Source organism: Pan paniscus, chromosome 6 (assembly GCF_029289425.2).
Source record: "Pan paniscus chromosome 6, NHGRI_mPanPan1-v2.0_pri, whole genome shotgun sequence".
Taxonomy (NCBI): domain Eukaryota; kingdom Metazoa; phylum Chordata; class Mammalia; order Primates; family Hominidae; genus Pan; species Pan paniscus.
The window spans coordinates 148,163,437-148,180,102 of record NC_073255.2 but is presented as its reverse complement, the minus strand read 5'-3'; the positions used below and the strand labels follow the sequence as shown (position 1 = coordinate 148,180,102).

At 32.8% G+C, this 16,666-nt stretch overlaps 1 protein-coding gene across 11 annotated transcripts in view; it reads left to right on the top strand.

Moving 5' to 3' along the window:
* The window catches only part of IMMP2L (inner mitochondrial membrane peptidase subunit 2), an 888,203-nt gene that overhangs the window by 221,728 nt on the left and 649,809 nt on the right, over nt 1–16,666 (top strand). The window contains exons 4-5 of one of the 11 annotated variants that reach the window (XM_034964839.3): nt 4,317–4,374; nt 4,523–4,865. The exons of 9 other annotated variants lie outside the window; for them this stretch is intronic. In XM_034964839.3, coding sequence (XP_034820730.1) covers nt 4,317–4,326 — 10 coding nt within the window. In that variant the 3' untranslated portion in view covers nt 4,327–4,374; nt 4,523–4,865. Of the gene's footprint in view, nt 1–4,316; nt 4,375–4,522; nt 4,866–16,666 lie in introns of those variants that run through there. One more of the 11 variants, XM_063606350.1, reaches the window with a different exon arrangement.

The following is a 16,666-nucleotide window of genomic DNA, read 5'->3' as shown; positions in this document are numbered from 1 at the left end:
ACGGGAGAAAGATGTAGGCTGGGAGACTATGCCAGTCTAGTCTTTTCATGTTCTGCCTGCTTTTATTCTGGCTACACTGTCAGCTGATTAATTAGATGGTGCCCACCCACATTGAGGGTGGGTCTGTCTCTCCTTTGTCTCTCAAATGTTAATCTCCTTTGGTAGCACCCTCACAGACACACCTAGGGAGCTTTGCATCCTTCAATCCAATCAATATTACAATCCACTCAATATTTACCATCACAAGTCGACCTCTTGTCAACTTGAACCCATATACATTTCCTGAAATCATAAGTAGTCTTCAAATAAAGACAATAATAAGATCATAATTATGGCTAACATAAGAAAACTATCCTTCGTACAACCAGGAATCCACAAATCCCCAACCCAAATGCTATTATGTAAGGTTAACAACACTTAAATGCTGATAGCAAGTCAATGAATCTTATGTCACATTTAAAGGAAAAAGGAAATAAAATGAAGATATTTTCTTGTACAAATATGTACATGCACAAACACATTCTTAACAAAAGAAGGAGGAAATACTCATTACAATTACAGTCCTTGTTTGTGCAACTGGTCACGTGCTGGTATTGATGACCACCTTCTTCTACTACCCATTCTGTATTCCCTTTGCCTTCAGCAAGCACCTCAGCAGGTCTTGTTTTTTTCCTGGTGGAGTGACACAAACCTTCATTCCTGAAGGGTCTGGGCTATTTGTAGCCCTGACTGGATTGGGCTGTTGTAGTTTCCCATTGACCTTAATCAGAGGGCATGGTAATACTAAGAGATACCCTAAGGGATCTCCTGTATTCCAGAGATCCCTTACCTCCATTGTGGAGTAGTAGACTGATTTCATTTAATCCAATCAAATTGACAGTATTAACCATCGCAAGGAGCCTTTTTTAAAAAGTGCTTAAATAATTTCTAGTTTTATTTTAATTTTGGTTAGAAAATATTTCTTATAGCATTACTATTTTATAGAACATACTGATATTTTCCTTATCACCTAATATATGATCAGTTTTTGTGATGCTCCACATGCATTTGAGAGAAAAGTTTATTTTTAGGGTGTAAAGTTTGACATATATTCATAAAATCTACCTTATTAGTTATATTGTAGGTGTTTTTAAATTTTCATTTTACATGTTTATTGATCTGCCTTGTTCTAAGTAGTATGTTAAAATCTCCTATTATTAGTGTTCTTTTTGTGACTTCTGGCATCTCTTATAGTTTTTGTTTTACAAAAAGGTACTATATTATTTGGTACATAGATATTTATATTTAATATGTCTTTATTGTGATTTTGGCTTTAGCGTTAAAACGTGTCCTTCTTTGTTACATTTAATGCTTTTTGGCTTGCATTTGATTTTATATGATTTTCTTTCAGTTGGTAGGTTAAGTGCCTGCACAATTATTGAAAAGACTGATGTTTTGATTTTAATTTTGTCATATTATAAATATTATGCACGCTATATTATATTTGCTTGGCTTCTTTCTCTAGTAACCTTTTTTACTATTCGATTTTTGAAGTTTTTTTTTCTAGGAAGGTTTTATTTTGGTCTAGATGATGTGTTTATACTTATTTCTTTACTAACGTTCTTATTCCCCATTTAAACATTATGACCTTTTAACATCTGGTTATTCGGCTGTTATTGATATTCTTTAGTTCCTGCCTCATGCCTATAAAACAGCCTTTTTGTCTTATTGTTTTTGTGGCATTATTTCTACTTTGAGAAAATAGCACATAATATATAGCATATAGCACATGATGTATTTTCCCATGTGTCTTATACCTACAAATAAATATATATATGTATACTATTAGTTTTTTTGCTTAACTTTCCCAGTTAATAACAAGTTGGGTTAAGGCCATCTTCTAGTAGATTCCTTAAGAACTCATGGATACAGAATTCCTTGAATTCTTGCATGTTAAAAACTTTTTTTGTAGCTTTGATACTCGAAGGCAGCTTGGCTATATACAAATCCTTGGATTTCCCTTTATTTCCTGGAGCCTTATGGAAATGCTGCCCCATTGGTATCTTGCTTTGAATCTTTTAAAAAATTGTACATTGATAATTTATAATTGTATAAATTTATGGAGTATAAAGTGATATATGATCCATGAATACAATGTGGAATAATTAAATCAAGTTAGTTAACAACATATTCAATACCTCAAATACCTTTTTTTGTGGTGAGAACATTTGACTGTTACTCTCTTAGCAATTTTAAGATGTGCAGTACTCTATTATTGACTATAATCATCATGCTGTGCAATAGAACTAAAAAAAGCATATTTCTCCTGAGATTTTATACCCTTTGATTATCATTTCCCCATTCCTTACTGCCTGAACTTCTTTAACCACCATCCTACTCTCTGCTTCTATGAGTTAGGTTATTGTAGATTTCACATATAAGTGAGAACATGTGATATTTGTCTTTGTTTGCCTTATTTATTTCACTTAGCATAATGTTCTCCATTTCACACATGCTGCTACAAATGACAGAATCCTTCTTTTTAAGGGCTGAATAGGATTTCACTGTGTATATTTACCACATTTTCTTTATCCATTCATCCATTGATGGGCACTTAGGTTGATTCCATAACTTAGCGATGGTGAATAGTGCTGCAATAAACATGGAATGCAGACATTTCTTCAACAAACTGATTTCAAATCTTTTAGGTAAACACCCAGAAGTGGGATTGCTGGGTCATATGCTAATTCTATTTTTAGTTTTTTGAGGAACTTCCGTACAGTTTTTCATAATCGATATACTAATATATATTTGCACCAACAGTATACAAGGATTCCCTTTTCTCCACATCCTTGTCAATATTTGTTAACTTTTGTCTTTTGATAATAGCCATTCTGATAAGTGTAAGATGATATCTCATTGTGGTCTTTAATTTGCATTTCTCTAATGATTAGCGATGTTGAACATTTTTTCGTATGTCTGCTGGACATTTGTATGTCTTCTTTTGAGAAATTTTTATTCAGATATCTTGACCATTTTTAAATTGGATTTTTGGTTTTCTTGCTATTGAGTCATTTGAGCTTTATGTACGTTTTGTATACTAACCTCTTGTTGGATATGAATCTTATTTTTGATAAATCTATTGCCAGTCTAATTCTTTGACTTGTGTATGTTGTTTGAATTCATTTGCCTGGATTCCCTGAGGATTTTTCCTTTATCTTGAATGTCTACTACTTTTACTAAAATATGTCTCTGAGTTGATTGTTACAAGTTTTTTTTCCCCCCACCCCTTGGCTAGTGGGCCCTTTCAGTATATAAGTTCTGGTTGTTTGAGTTTGAATACTTTCTTGGTTAGAATTTCATTATTAGTCATATTTTATTTTAAAAAGTCTTCTTCAGAAATTCCATTTATATATAAATTGTATCTTCTTTTTCCTGTCTTCCGTTTCAACCACTTTCTCTTTGACCCGTTTTACTTTTTTCTCTATTTCATTTTATTCATTTAGTTGATTTTCTACTATTTTTCCAGGGTCTCTTATTGCATTTTCTTTCAAATCTGTTTTTCCTTGGGCATCTTGTAATTTACGTTCCATTTCTGATGTGATTTTGTATTTTTCTTCTCTTTTCTTTCTGTGTTCAATCAATTGGTGTTTTATTTTTTCCTTTTAAAATTATCTGGTCATTCATTTCTCTACTTAGTTTTTAATTCTTATTTCAAGGTTGTTTTTTAAATCTACCTAATTGCAGAATTTATGGATATTTATTAGTTTTGAGTGTTATGGTTTTCTTCTGTCTTGCCACTGTCTTGCCAGTGTCTTGCCATTTGTTTGTGTGAGAGGGTGGAATTTTTTATCACCTTAATTGTTTGGACCCTTATTTTCAATTTTCTTTTTATGCTAGGTTTTTGTTTATCTGTATGTTGGGATGGCTTAACATTTCTAGTTCAAGAGCACCCTCTCCTGTTATTGTAAGCAAAGTATTGTTTCTTTACTGGATGGCATGGTTTTCAAATGGCATATGCCTTCCAATTTTTAAATTTTCTTTTGTTTTATGTAATTCGAAATGTTCTCCCCTTTTTCTCTCTCTAATGTATAGTTTCCAAAGAAACCTCTCCTGTTGTTTTAGCTGTCTTTTCTCTCCAAAGTGACGCCTTTACAAGCTGGCTTGTCATGTCCCATGTACCTTTTCAAGCCTCCTTTCTGTTATCAGTGTTCTGAGCTAACTTTTCACTTTTCAGTATATATAGGGCCAAGGGCTGAGTTTCTTTCTGTTTCTAGCAGTGGTTTTAAATCATGGTTCAACCTGCCCTTAATTCCTCTCTGCTCTCATTTGTGTAGTTTCTCCTGAACTGCTCTTGGTCTCCATGAAGGCTACTGGCAGGAGCACATGAGAGAGGTAGGTAGGTCTTGATGTTTATATTTATATTTACAAGTACTTTGAAGTTTGGAGTTTCCTTGTTTTCTAGTTATGTTGAGATAGGGTGTGTAGTTTTAATTCTTCTCCTTCTCTTTTTTTTCCTCTTCCTGTTTCTGTTTCTTTTCAGGATATTTTGGTACTTTCAAATTTATACCTCTGCCACAGCTTCAGCTGCCTAGAATCCTCTCTATTAATGCATTCTTAATAGCACTCAACATCCTGCAGCAACTTAAATGTTTCCTATCTTGGCTTATTATGAATTTAAATACTGAATAACATGATTGTACATGAAAGCTTTTCAAAAGATGTGACGATCTTTTAAATTATTGTAGGCTTTATGAGACACCTAGTCTGAGGAGGTTAGGAAAAAGTAGATTCTGAGGTCTTACCAAGGTCTTACTAATGTAAAAATCAGTGGCTTTTTTTTTCTCTCTGTTATTAATGGTTAGGGTCCCAATGTTTTTTTGTGAGACTAAATAATAAAATAATGATTTTTTTAAGTGTGGTGCATCATTGACTGCTGTCTTTTTATCTGAGAAAACTATGTATGTTTAGTAAGTCCAAGGGCACGTTGAAGTTTCATGTGGAATAGTTACATGGGAATTTGCTGCAGCAATTACTCTGCTGTTTAATGACAAGTAATTATCCACATCACTTCCCAAGCTATACATCTCTCTCTCTTGCCCTTCAGCATTATGAACATCCCACCCGTGGGCATGAGCATTTATTCTACACAGTATACAGCTGTTACCTACTCTAAGACGTAACACACCTCTAGTTTTTATAACTAATTCTAAGCCTTGCTGTATTGGGGCTTGTAAAATATAAACCCTTACTTTTTATAATTGCCATTTACTTTATATTCTTCAAACTTTGTAATGCTTTTAGAATTTGTGGGCCCTGAAATAATTTTTGTACCAATAAGGAGCAAGAAGGGATAGTTGCTTTTCTACTGGGGAAAACTCTGTAACCATGTAAATGCATTTCTAAATATCATTCTGTGGGCTCCTATTTAGTTCTAGCTGCCATGTATTTCATTCTAATAGGTCATAATTGCAGTCATATTGTTTAAATTATTTTTCCTGAATTATATCAGTTTTTGAAACATCTTTAATATTCCTTTGTAACCTGCCACTGGGTGGAAAAGAACCCCAGCTGTATTGACAGTTTTCAAAATAACTTTTAAGAGCTTATAGGAGAATACTCTGAGAGAGCTGTTTTAATGGTGCTGTTTTCAAAAATCGTACAAGTTCTCTGAGTAAGATTGGATCTTTGTAGTTTCATTAGTTCTATTATGACTGAGAGGTCATGTGGTTTTTTAAAAATATTTTTTAGCTTAATGATGAAAAGATGGTGAAATGTGGGTGGTTATGCTGCTTTATAATACTTTATTCTCATATGTATTCTTATATATTACATATCTACTATACGTACCTATTTTTCAAACAGGTGATTCAGGTATGTAGTTAAAACCCTCATTTCCACACTGAAATCAGGAGCTTTTTGATACATAGAAATCTGGAGAATTAAGAATTTCTTGTATTATGTACAGTATGTTTTCAGCTTGCATTTCTGACCTTAAGCAATTTATAGCTCTCTTTCTTTCTACTTCTGCATTTATTTTGGCCAAACCACAGGATTTGATGATGACTTTTAAATTATTAAGATACCATAAGATTACTTTCTAGCCTCTAACTTATTTCTGAAAATAGTTAAAAATATTTTTCCTTTTCATGCAGAAATAGCACATTTGTGAGCTGAATTTTCCTATATTTATTTTTATTTATTAATATATTATGTATTTGCTCATGCCAAGTGCCACAAAAGAAATAGTTCAGTCTTTTGAAGTGTAATGAAGTACATGGATGAATGAATGGTGGCTTACAGTACCTCGCAGGAACAGCTATGATAGAGACATGCAGCAAAGGGAGTTGAGTACATGTTAATGAAATTGTAGAAATTATTTAGTTACAGTGACACTTTTTATTTATAATGATCTATGTGAGCGAACACTCATAAAGCAGGTTAAATGAGGCATTCTATTTTGATAATATTTTCTCTTACATGAATTTTAAGAATTATTATCTTGCTTAACTGAAACTTTATACCAGTTGGACAGCAACTTCTTATTTTTCCCTCTCCCAAGCCCCTGACCACCACCATTCCCTTTTTGCCTTTATGAATTAAACTATTTTAGATACTTCATATAAGTAGAATTTATGCAGTATTTGCGCTTCTGTGACTGGCCTATTTCACGTAGCACAGTGTTTTCCAGGTTTATCTATGCTGGCAGGATTCCCCTTTTTCCCCATCCATATGCCAGGATTCCTTTCTTTTTAGAAGCTGAATAATATTCTGGAGTATGTAAATGTACTACGTTTTCCTTATCCTTTCATCTATTGATGGACACTTAGGTTGATTCCATATCTTGGCTATTGTGAATAGTGCTGCAGTGAACATGGGAATACAAATACTTCTTTGAGATCCTGATTTCAGTTATTTTGAAATACCAGAAACCAAAATTTATTTTGGATAATACCTGAAAATGGGATTGCTCCAAGAAATGGTAGTTCTTTTTATAATTTTGGGTGGAACCTCCATGCTGCTTCCAGAGCTGTTACATTTCCCACCAACAGTGCATAAGGGTTCCAGTTTTTCCAGTGTTCCCTGTACTTGTTTTTCTTTTGTTGTTGTTTGGTAATAGCCATCCTAGCAGGTGTGAATTGATATATCCTTGCGGTTTTCATTGCATATTTCTGATGATTAGTGATCTTGACCATCTTTGCATATTCCTATTGGCCATTTTTATGTCTTCTTTGGAGAAATGTTTATGAGAAGTAGGAATCTTAATAAGGAATATGTTATCAGCAGCTGAAGAAGATTTCTGAATGGAATTGTTTAAGAGACAACTGAGAATTGAGGCATTGTACAGCTTTCACTTATGGAGGGAGAATGCATGCCCATAATTTTGGAATTATTGTAACTTTAATATCTGAGATGGAAAGATATTTCAATTATAATCTTTGGTATTGATCAAAAACTTTTTTGTAGTTTTGAGAAAATTTAAAAAACATTTAATCAAATTCATTATTTGCTAAGCATCTTAATTTTTATTTGGCAATCTCAGTCTTATAATGCATAATTTATATCTCAATTGAGGTATTATGATGAACTAATTGCCTTCAAAATACGTAAAATATATAAAATTCGATTAAGTGTAATTTTCTTTATATCTTTATAGACCTGAAAGTAATAGCAAGTAAAGAGAGCAGAAATTTACTCAGGTTTGGTTTAGGAGATTTTATGAAATCTAACCATAAAAAAATACTGTACATAATTTAAACACAGCATGTTTTACAGTATGCAACTTCAAGCAATAATAAATTATAAATAGCAATGTTGCTTACAATTCAGTTATAGGCAAAACTACATTATAATTTAAATTAAAATTCCAGAACATTATTACTACAGTAAAATTTCATGAGGGGTTCAACCTCTTTAATAAAGAAATGCAAATGAATCAACTGTGAGATGCCATTTTGATCTACCACACTGATGATGCCAAAAGATAGAATGTAGTATGGACAAGGGGTCAAGGGAATAGAAGTTATATACTCGTGGTGGGAATGTAAAAAGTTTCAATATTTTTGAAAGGTATTTAGATGATATATATTAAAATTTATATCCTTTGATTCAGGAATTTCACTTCAAGGATTTTTTTGTTAAGGAAATAATCAGAGACACAAATAATTACATGAAGGGCTCGATTACAGAAGGATTTATACTATTAAAACACTAAAAAAACCTAAACTCCAAAAAATAATGGAAAGATTAAAAATATTTTGGTAGGTCCACATGATGATCTTAATATACATTCATTTAAAATAATATTTTGGAATTCATTTACTAATATGGTAAAATATCTATAGCTATATTAAGTGGAAAAAATGGAATTAAAACATTATATTTATTTTGCGTGCTTTCACATTTGTACTTATCTGCATACAAGAAGAATGAAGCAAAATATACCAAATACTGTTATTATTTATAATTTAAAGATAGCTAATCTTTAAAATGTTCTCATTTTATATACCTTTTTGAACTTTCCAAGATTGCTACCATTAATCAGTGTTATATTAAAAGTTAAACATTATTTTAAAAAGCTCTTAGAATTAGCTCAAAGAATATACAGCTATGAAAACATATATTATTTTGTAACTAAAATCTTATATTTCTTTTTTGTGGATTAACCTATTATTGGGTTTTATGCTAGTAAAATAACATTCACTGAACATTGCATTCTCTATGAGATGGCATTTGCAAATGTCATAAATTCAGAGAACACAATTATGTCAGTGAATTGAAATTAATGAAATGGCATCCCACACAGGCACCATAATTTGCATATTAATTTCAGTTAATGTTTTTATGGACGTGGCAGACTTATCTTAGTCATATTTGATAAAAAAAATTAACAGATTGTGAAGCAACCAAATGTTGAGCAGTTGTTCCTCTAGATTTTCAGTATTCAAAAAAAATCTTTGGTGTGTTATTGTTTGCACTTTGAATTTTAGTTTATTTACCTTTTATTGTTTTTTAAAAACTAAAAATACATTTTGTCAATAAACAGATTGTTGTTGTTATTGGTTGATATTGAATATTTATTTTTTAGCTATAATTTATTTTTTTCCCTTTGTTAGGGAATATAGTATTGGAATTTCTCATTTGAATATATTACACTTAAACATTATATTACACATGATTTTGAATGAATTTTTTATTTGACTCTAGGAACTATTGTTAAAAATATTTACTGGTTTTCTCAAACATGCCTTCAAGTTTTATAGCATCTTTTCTCAACTTGAAAAAGAGTGACTTGCCTCAACTTAATTTAAGGAACCTCTGATGAATTATGGTCTGTAGTTGACTAATTAGTTTTACTTCCTTTTTTAGGCATTTCCTTAATGCATTCTCTCTCTATTATGGTCAGTTTTGCCAAATGAAATTTTATTTTACTGATGTTTCAGATTTATTTGCGTATACAATAGATTTCTTTTCCTCTTTGTGCTTCATTTTCTCTTTCAATTCATCTCTTTTGATGACTATTTCTTCTTTGTTATTTTTCACTTTGTGTTTTTGGGCTTTCACCCTAATCTCCCCCACCTTTTTATTTATTAGGTTGGCTAGTAATTTTTCTATTTTGTTGAGTGTTTCAAAGAACCAGCTTTTTTATTTTATTGTACTTTAAGTTTTAGGGTATATGTGCACAATGTGCAGGTTAATTACATATGTATACATGTGCCATGTTGGTGTGCTGCACCCATTAACTCATCATTTAACATTAGGTGTATCTCCTAATGCTATCCCTCCCCCCTCCCACCACCTCACAACAGGTCCCGGTGTGTGATGTTCCCCTTCCTGTGTCCATGTGTTCTCATTGTTCATTTCCCACCTGTGAGTGAGAACATGCAGTGTTTGGTTTTTTGTCCTTGTGACAGTTTGCTGAGAATGATGGTTTCCAGCTTCATCCATGTCCCTACAAAGGACATGAACTCATCATTTTTTATGGCTGCATAGTATTCCATGGTGTATATATGCCACATTTTCTTTATCCAGTCTATCATTGTTGGACATTTGAGTTGGTTCCAAATCTTTGCTGTTGTGAATAGTGCCGCAATAAACATATGCGTGGATGTGTCTTTATAGAAGCATGTTTTATAATCCTTTGGGTATATACCCAGTAATGGGATGGCTGGGTGAAATGGTATTTCTAGTTCTAGATCCCTGAGGAATCGCCACACTGACTTCCACAATGGTTAAACTAGTTTACAGTCCCACCAACAGTGTAAAAGTGTTCCTATTTCTCCATATCTTCTCCAGCAGCTTTTGTTTCCTGACTTTTTAATGATTGCCATTCTAACTGGTGTGAGATGATATCTCATTGTGGTTTTGATTTGCATTTCTCTGATGGCCGGTGATGATGAGCATTTTTTCATGTGTCTTTTGGCTGCATAAATGTCTTCTTTTGAGAAGTGTCTGTTCATATCCTTTGCCCACTTTTTGATGGGGTTTTTTGTTTTCTTCTTGTAAATTTGTTTGAGTTCATTGTAGATTCTGGATATTAGCCCTTTGTCAGATGAGTAGATTGCAGAAATTTTCTCCTGTTCTGTAGGTTGCCTGAAAGAACCAGCTTTTTGATCTGTTTATTAATTTTGCTGTGTTTCTGACTTCATTTTTATTTTTATTAATTTCCTTCTGCTTTTGTTTTCTGTTGTCAGTCTTTTTCTAGCTTTTCAAATTAAATGTTTAAGTCATTTTATTTGCTTTCTTTTTTTCATTTTGAAGAAAGAGAGTTTATTACAGTGAAGAGTTTGCAAACGTGGGAGATGCAACCGTCCGTGTAAAACAAAGGTGCATTCACCATTTTATTTACTTTTGTAAAAAAAAATTATGTAAGTATTTAATGCTGTGAACAAAGCTGGGAGACGTAGCCTTTGATATAAAATAAAGATGCATTCCTCATTTTATTTCTTTAAAAAATATGTAAGTATTTAATGCTATGGATTTTCTTTGGATAAGTGCTTTTACCATGACCCATAAATGTTAGCCTGCTTTTTAATTTGCAGGTGAAAAGGTCTTTTTCTCATGTAAATTATTATTCATTATTAGTAGGTTTCTTGGGGAGATTTTGCGTCGTCATCTGAGAACACCACTATTAAATGTATTTGTATATTAGTATTAATATTACTAATATTAGTATATTTCTAATTTTTTTAAAAAATTCAGTTCCTTCTACCACCCAGATATCGAATTTCTTTTTCATTTTTTGGGACCTGGAGATTTCTCTACCATTGTTTCAAACTTAGCTACATAATGGAGAATTCTTATGCTGTTCCTTCTACTTCAACATTTCATTGATTTGGAGCAGAAAGTGACTCATGGTTCTGTCTGTACAATTCAGTATAATATTATGCTGATATTATGCTTGTGTTAAATTCAGTTTCAGAATGTCTATATGATGTGAACTAAAATTCTGCATCTAACCAGTCATGGGGTCAATTCGACCTCATTAAATATTTATTGAGAATCTATTTATCTGGCACATACTATTTCCATGGGTCTGGCATAAAAGAATCTGGGGGTCAGCCTTTTATTCATTAATAATTGTTTAGTAGTTATCAAGTCTTATAGTGGCCATGTTCAAGACTAATTAAATTACCAATAACTGTAAATTCAAAGCTGTTATCTTACATTAATTACTGTAGGGATGTCTCTTGGCATTGTTTTCTCTTGCAGAAATTATAAAAGTTCAAAAATGAAAGTACTTTAAGTACTGTGAATGCAGTAGATCACATTATACACAGGGTTTTAAAATAGTTATGGGCTTTAACATAATTTGAGTTTTAACATATGGCATTTTAGGTTTAAGGATTTGTATCATAACTCAAGGTGTTTCAATGTCCATAACTTAGTCACAAGGGCAAGAATATAAGTAAAGTGTTGGAAGTTTTTTTTACAGTCCTTTGAAAAGACATGCTGAACTTTTCTATACTTATCACTCTGTAGTTCCATTCCTTTTAATTAAATAAACTGCTGAGCATATAATTTTTCTTTCATTTTGGACTTTGAAGAGTGAGTCTGCTAAGAGAGTGCTTACATTGAAACCACATTCAAGTGTCTATTTTAAAGGATTTCTGAATTTGGTGATTTAGAGCATAGCTATATAGTAAAGCAAGCTTTGGATTTAAGGCTAAAATTTTGATTTGCAGTTAAGGACTCCTTTTATATCACTCCCATGATGTACTACAAAAACCTGAGAATCTCAGTCTCAAAGATAAATATTAATAATTTAGAGAAAAAAAAAGATTGTTGTAGTTTTTTTTCCATGAGAATATTTGCATTTAATTTAAGACATTGAGAATATTACCTCAAATCAGAGATCTGAGTAGTCTCTAGCTTCTCAGGAGCACTCAAAATGGATGGAAATTTTTCTTTATAATTATTGTCATTTATTTAATCAGTGTGCAATGATTAAATCATATACGGAAGCAGGATTTTGATTATAATTCTTTTATTTTAATAGAGTTGTAATCTGCTTACCCTGAGCCAATTGTGTGTTGACTTACACTCTCACTGTATGGACAGATGCTTTTTTGGTATTATCGTAGGAGCAAATAAGGGTAAGTCAAATCAAAAGGCCATGATGTAGCCTCTTGATCAATTGGCTTTCCTAGATTCATTAGGATTGCCCTGAAATTTATGACAAACTCTTAGCTGTTATTTATTTATTTTTCCATTGGGCAGATTGGAGAATACTTAGTTCATACACATTTTGGTGGCCATATTTTCTTGAAGAAAACATGGAACACATACCGCCTTTCATTTATATCTTTATTCATTAATTCAGCAAACATTTAGTGAGTGTCTCCTTTGTTCCAAGTACTGTTCTAGTCATTATGATACAAATATGAATAAGTTGCTTGTACTTTAAGGATCTAATAATCAGTGATTGGGGGAGGAAGAACAAAGTAAACAGTACTGTATGGTATGATAACTACAAGCATAGGGTGCTTTCAGAGCACACAGATGTGTCACCTGGACAAACTGGAGAAGTCTAACAATGTTTTCTTGAGGATTACACCTGAATCAAACTCAATTGCTTTAGTGTTCTGGATGAGGAATGGTGGTGCCTAGTGCTGAGAGAATATGAGTAACTGAGTAATTTCAAATTGTTTGGCATTGTTGGGTACCACAGTGGGAGTGGTAAGAGTTCAGTGTGAGCAGCAACCAGTCAGATTATCAAGGGCCTTGTAAACAGTGTTAAAGAGTTTGGACTTGATCTGAGGGTAGTGGGTTGTTCCTAAAATGTTTTAGAAAGATTATTCAGATTGTGTTTTAGAATTTATGGGTTGTAGGCCAGAGAAAGGGAAACCAGTTAGGAAACTGATAAAATCACCTAGGTCAGAAATTATATGGGCTGAAGCAAATGCTGAGGAAGTGAGAGAGAAATGAATAGTTGCATGAGTGAACAAGAATTTGGACTGTAAGAATGGGAAGAGGCAGAGTGGCTCCTCAGCTTCTGATTTGAGTAAGAAGGTGGATGGATGGTGGTGAAGCCATTGACTGAGGTGAATGGAGAAACACAAGAAGGCGTAGTTTGGGAGTTCATAAAATTAGCTTCTGTCTTGGTAGGACAGTGTGACCACATGTTCTGTGACCTAACAGTGTGCAGCCTGGGTATGATCTATTGTTGAAGCCTCACTTGACTTATGGCTGGGGATCAATGACTTTTCCTCTCTTTCTGTGTATATATATCTTCCCACGATGGAGGCTGATGTGGGGATGAAGATTTTTTTAAAAGTGGTTTTAATGCACAGAAATATACAGTAATGAATAATTAACAAGGGAAGAAAGAGCTCCAGTTAATAGTACTAAGTTAAAAATAAAAGAGAAAAATAGAAATAATTTTTATATAAAGTCATTGTTACGACCTCCCATGGAATGTGGCAGCCGAAATATTAAGTGTTAGTTATCCCCTAGGAGGCCTTGGGCATTACCAGGAAATGGGCCCTGAAGGTGTATTTTCAGCCAATGTTCTGGTCTTCCTTTAATCTGTTTGTTTCCTGTTTCATACTATATGTTATGTTAACATTCTAAAAAAACTTAGGTTTAAATTGCTTCTTTTCTAAAATAGAACTTATCGCTATAGAATATAGCCTTCTGTATTAAAACAGATTATAGGGTTGTTATTGAGGGCTGATCTTTGAAACAACCAAACATATAAAATTGATTAAAAGCTAAAATTTTGATTTGCAAAAATTTTGAATGATGAAAATTTTGGTAGTTCACTGATTACTATTCTCTTATGACTCTGCTTCTTCCACTTTCTACCCTAATCTCTTCCCACCATCTCACCAGCCAAAAGGAGTTCTACTTAGATCTGCTAAACTATGAATTTTTTTTACTGTTTTGGAAATAACATTATATTATATTTGGAACATATTGGAGAAATCTATAATATGTAGCACATTAGTGTAGAAGGATATTCTACTTCCTGTGCAGAGATGACTTTTAGTGCTTATGAGGACTTTAACTATGGTCTTTAAGCTATATAGAACATCAAGGTCACAGCTTTATATTGCTGAACAGTTCTCTGGATGATGTGAGGGTGAAAAAAGAATGCTCTCAGCACTTTTTTTGAGTGTGACAAGATTACAAATGATTCCTCACAAAGTCTTGAAAGTGTAATCATGCCCTCAGACTTGCCCTCCTACAGACATATTTGGTAACGCTTACTTAGCCTTACATTAAGCCACATGGTGATTTTCTGATTACCAGGATGGTAGGACACGGATGTTTTCTTATTGGTCATTGTGATGTGTGGACAACATTTAAGGTAATGATAGCAAAATAGTTCACTTATCTATATAGTTGGCTAACTTGTGGCTAAATGGCAGGCTAATCTTAGAATTATTCAGCAAAGTCTGGCTAATGGTCGAATCATGATGAATAGACAGTATATTAGCTTGTTAATTGAAATGAGGAACTGTTACTTCCATAGTTGAAATATAGATAATACCAATTATGTAATAGTCCTAATTTAGTATCTAAAATATTTTTAAAAGAATCTATTAAGTAATAGAAATTTTTCTTCATTATGGTATAGTTATTCAGTCTTCAAGTGGCTTGGTAAGGTATTGTCTTTTAAAAGTACTGTCTTCTAGGATATCATTTGACTTACAAGTTTGCCATTGCACCTCAGAACTAGAAAATCAATTTCTCATTTGAATTGATCCATACCACTGTTTTGGAATTAATTACTTTTGTCTAGGGTTTAGTCATGTTCAGATCTGCTATAGGTTACATCTGATCTGAGGCTTCTTAATGATGATGATGATTTCTATGGTAAAATCTTTTCCTGGGGAGTTGCTTCCCAGATCTTCCTTTTGCTGTTTCCTTTAGACATCTGTATGTGTCTGCAATCTGTTACTACCAGATTTCACCACCAGCCCTTGAACTCTTGAATTGTTTGTGTGCTCAACCCCTTTTCTGTTCTTTGTAAGGAACCTGAGTTCTCCATTAGCTTTCACATCTGTATTAACCAGGCATCTGGGGAAAGGACGCCATCTGCTTTGAGGAGAGAATCAATCACCCTTTCATTTACACTGATATTTGGGCTCCTTAAAGGCCCCGTGGCCCTCCTTCACTCTTTAACTTTTTAGATTCTGACCTATATTGGAAAATAAAACTGCTAAATCATAAGCTAGTGTAGTTTTTACTTCCCTAATCCTTCATGGCTTGGATAAATATAACATTATAAGGATTGCATTATAAGTAAGTGGTTATATTCTGTTAATATTTATTTACCATAATTGGTGCTCATTAAAGGGCAGATTGAAAAAATGTAGATTTCAAAATATAACAGCCTATTTGGTATTTTTTCTTAAGTAAAGGAAAATGAGACCATGTAGAACCTATAACAAATTTTATTGAACCTTTCCTGGAATTTTCAAAGTTTCACTTAACTCTAACAGGTTCAAGGAAATAATGAAATATTAAATTCACAGACTTTGAAAAGCTTATTATTAATATGTTTAAAGAACTTTCTTTAAGCATCTTAAATTTTTCTTAAGCAGTTCAACAACAAAATCAACACCCTCACTAACCAAGTGAAATCAAACTGACAGATTGTTTGTAGCAGCCTTATAATGGTCTCCTTGGGTTTATGATCTGGGGAATGAAGACAAATTGTTGATTTTTAAATAGAATGCCATGTACTCTTTGCTAAGAAAATTTGCCTTTAATTTTTAGACCTTTGAGTATTTTATTACTAGTTTTTTTCTGTCTCTGATTCAGTATTATTAAATCTTCAAAATACTGAATATCTAGGGAGTCTGATTGATAAACCTCAATTTCCAGAGAGTCATGTAGTATTTCTTTGCCCATATAATGTTGGATCTTAATATATAAATCTTGCATTCAGCCAAACCATATTAAGCTTGGCAAAATCCTTTGTTTCTACATTATGTCTGAATAATGATATACTGACAATTAGAATCTTCATTTATTTCTAGTTCAGAATGGCTTCAGATGTTGTTGAACTTTGTGTTGTACTTATCTCTTGAATGAAATGAGGTAGGCCGGAGTGGGTATAGGATGTAAAGTCAGAGGCCTGGATAATAATCTGGCTCTTCCAAACTCACATAATCACGTTGAGACACTTTCATGTCTGTACAAACGAGCCAAAAATCATGCCTGCAATCCTAGCACT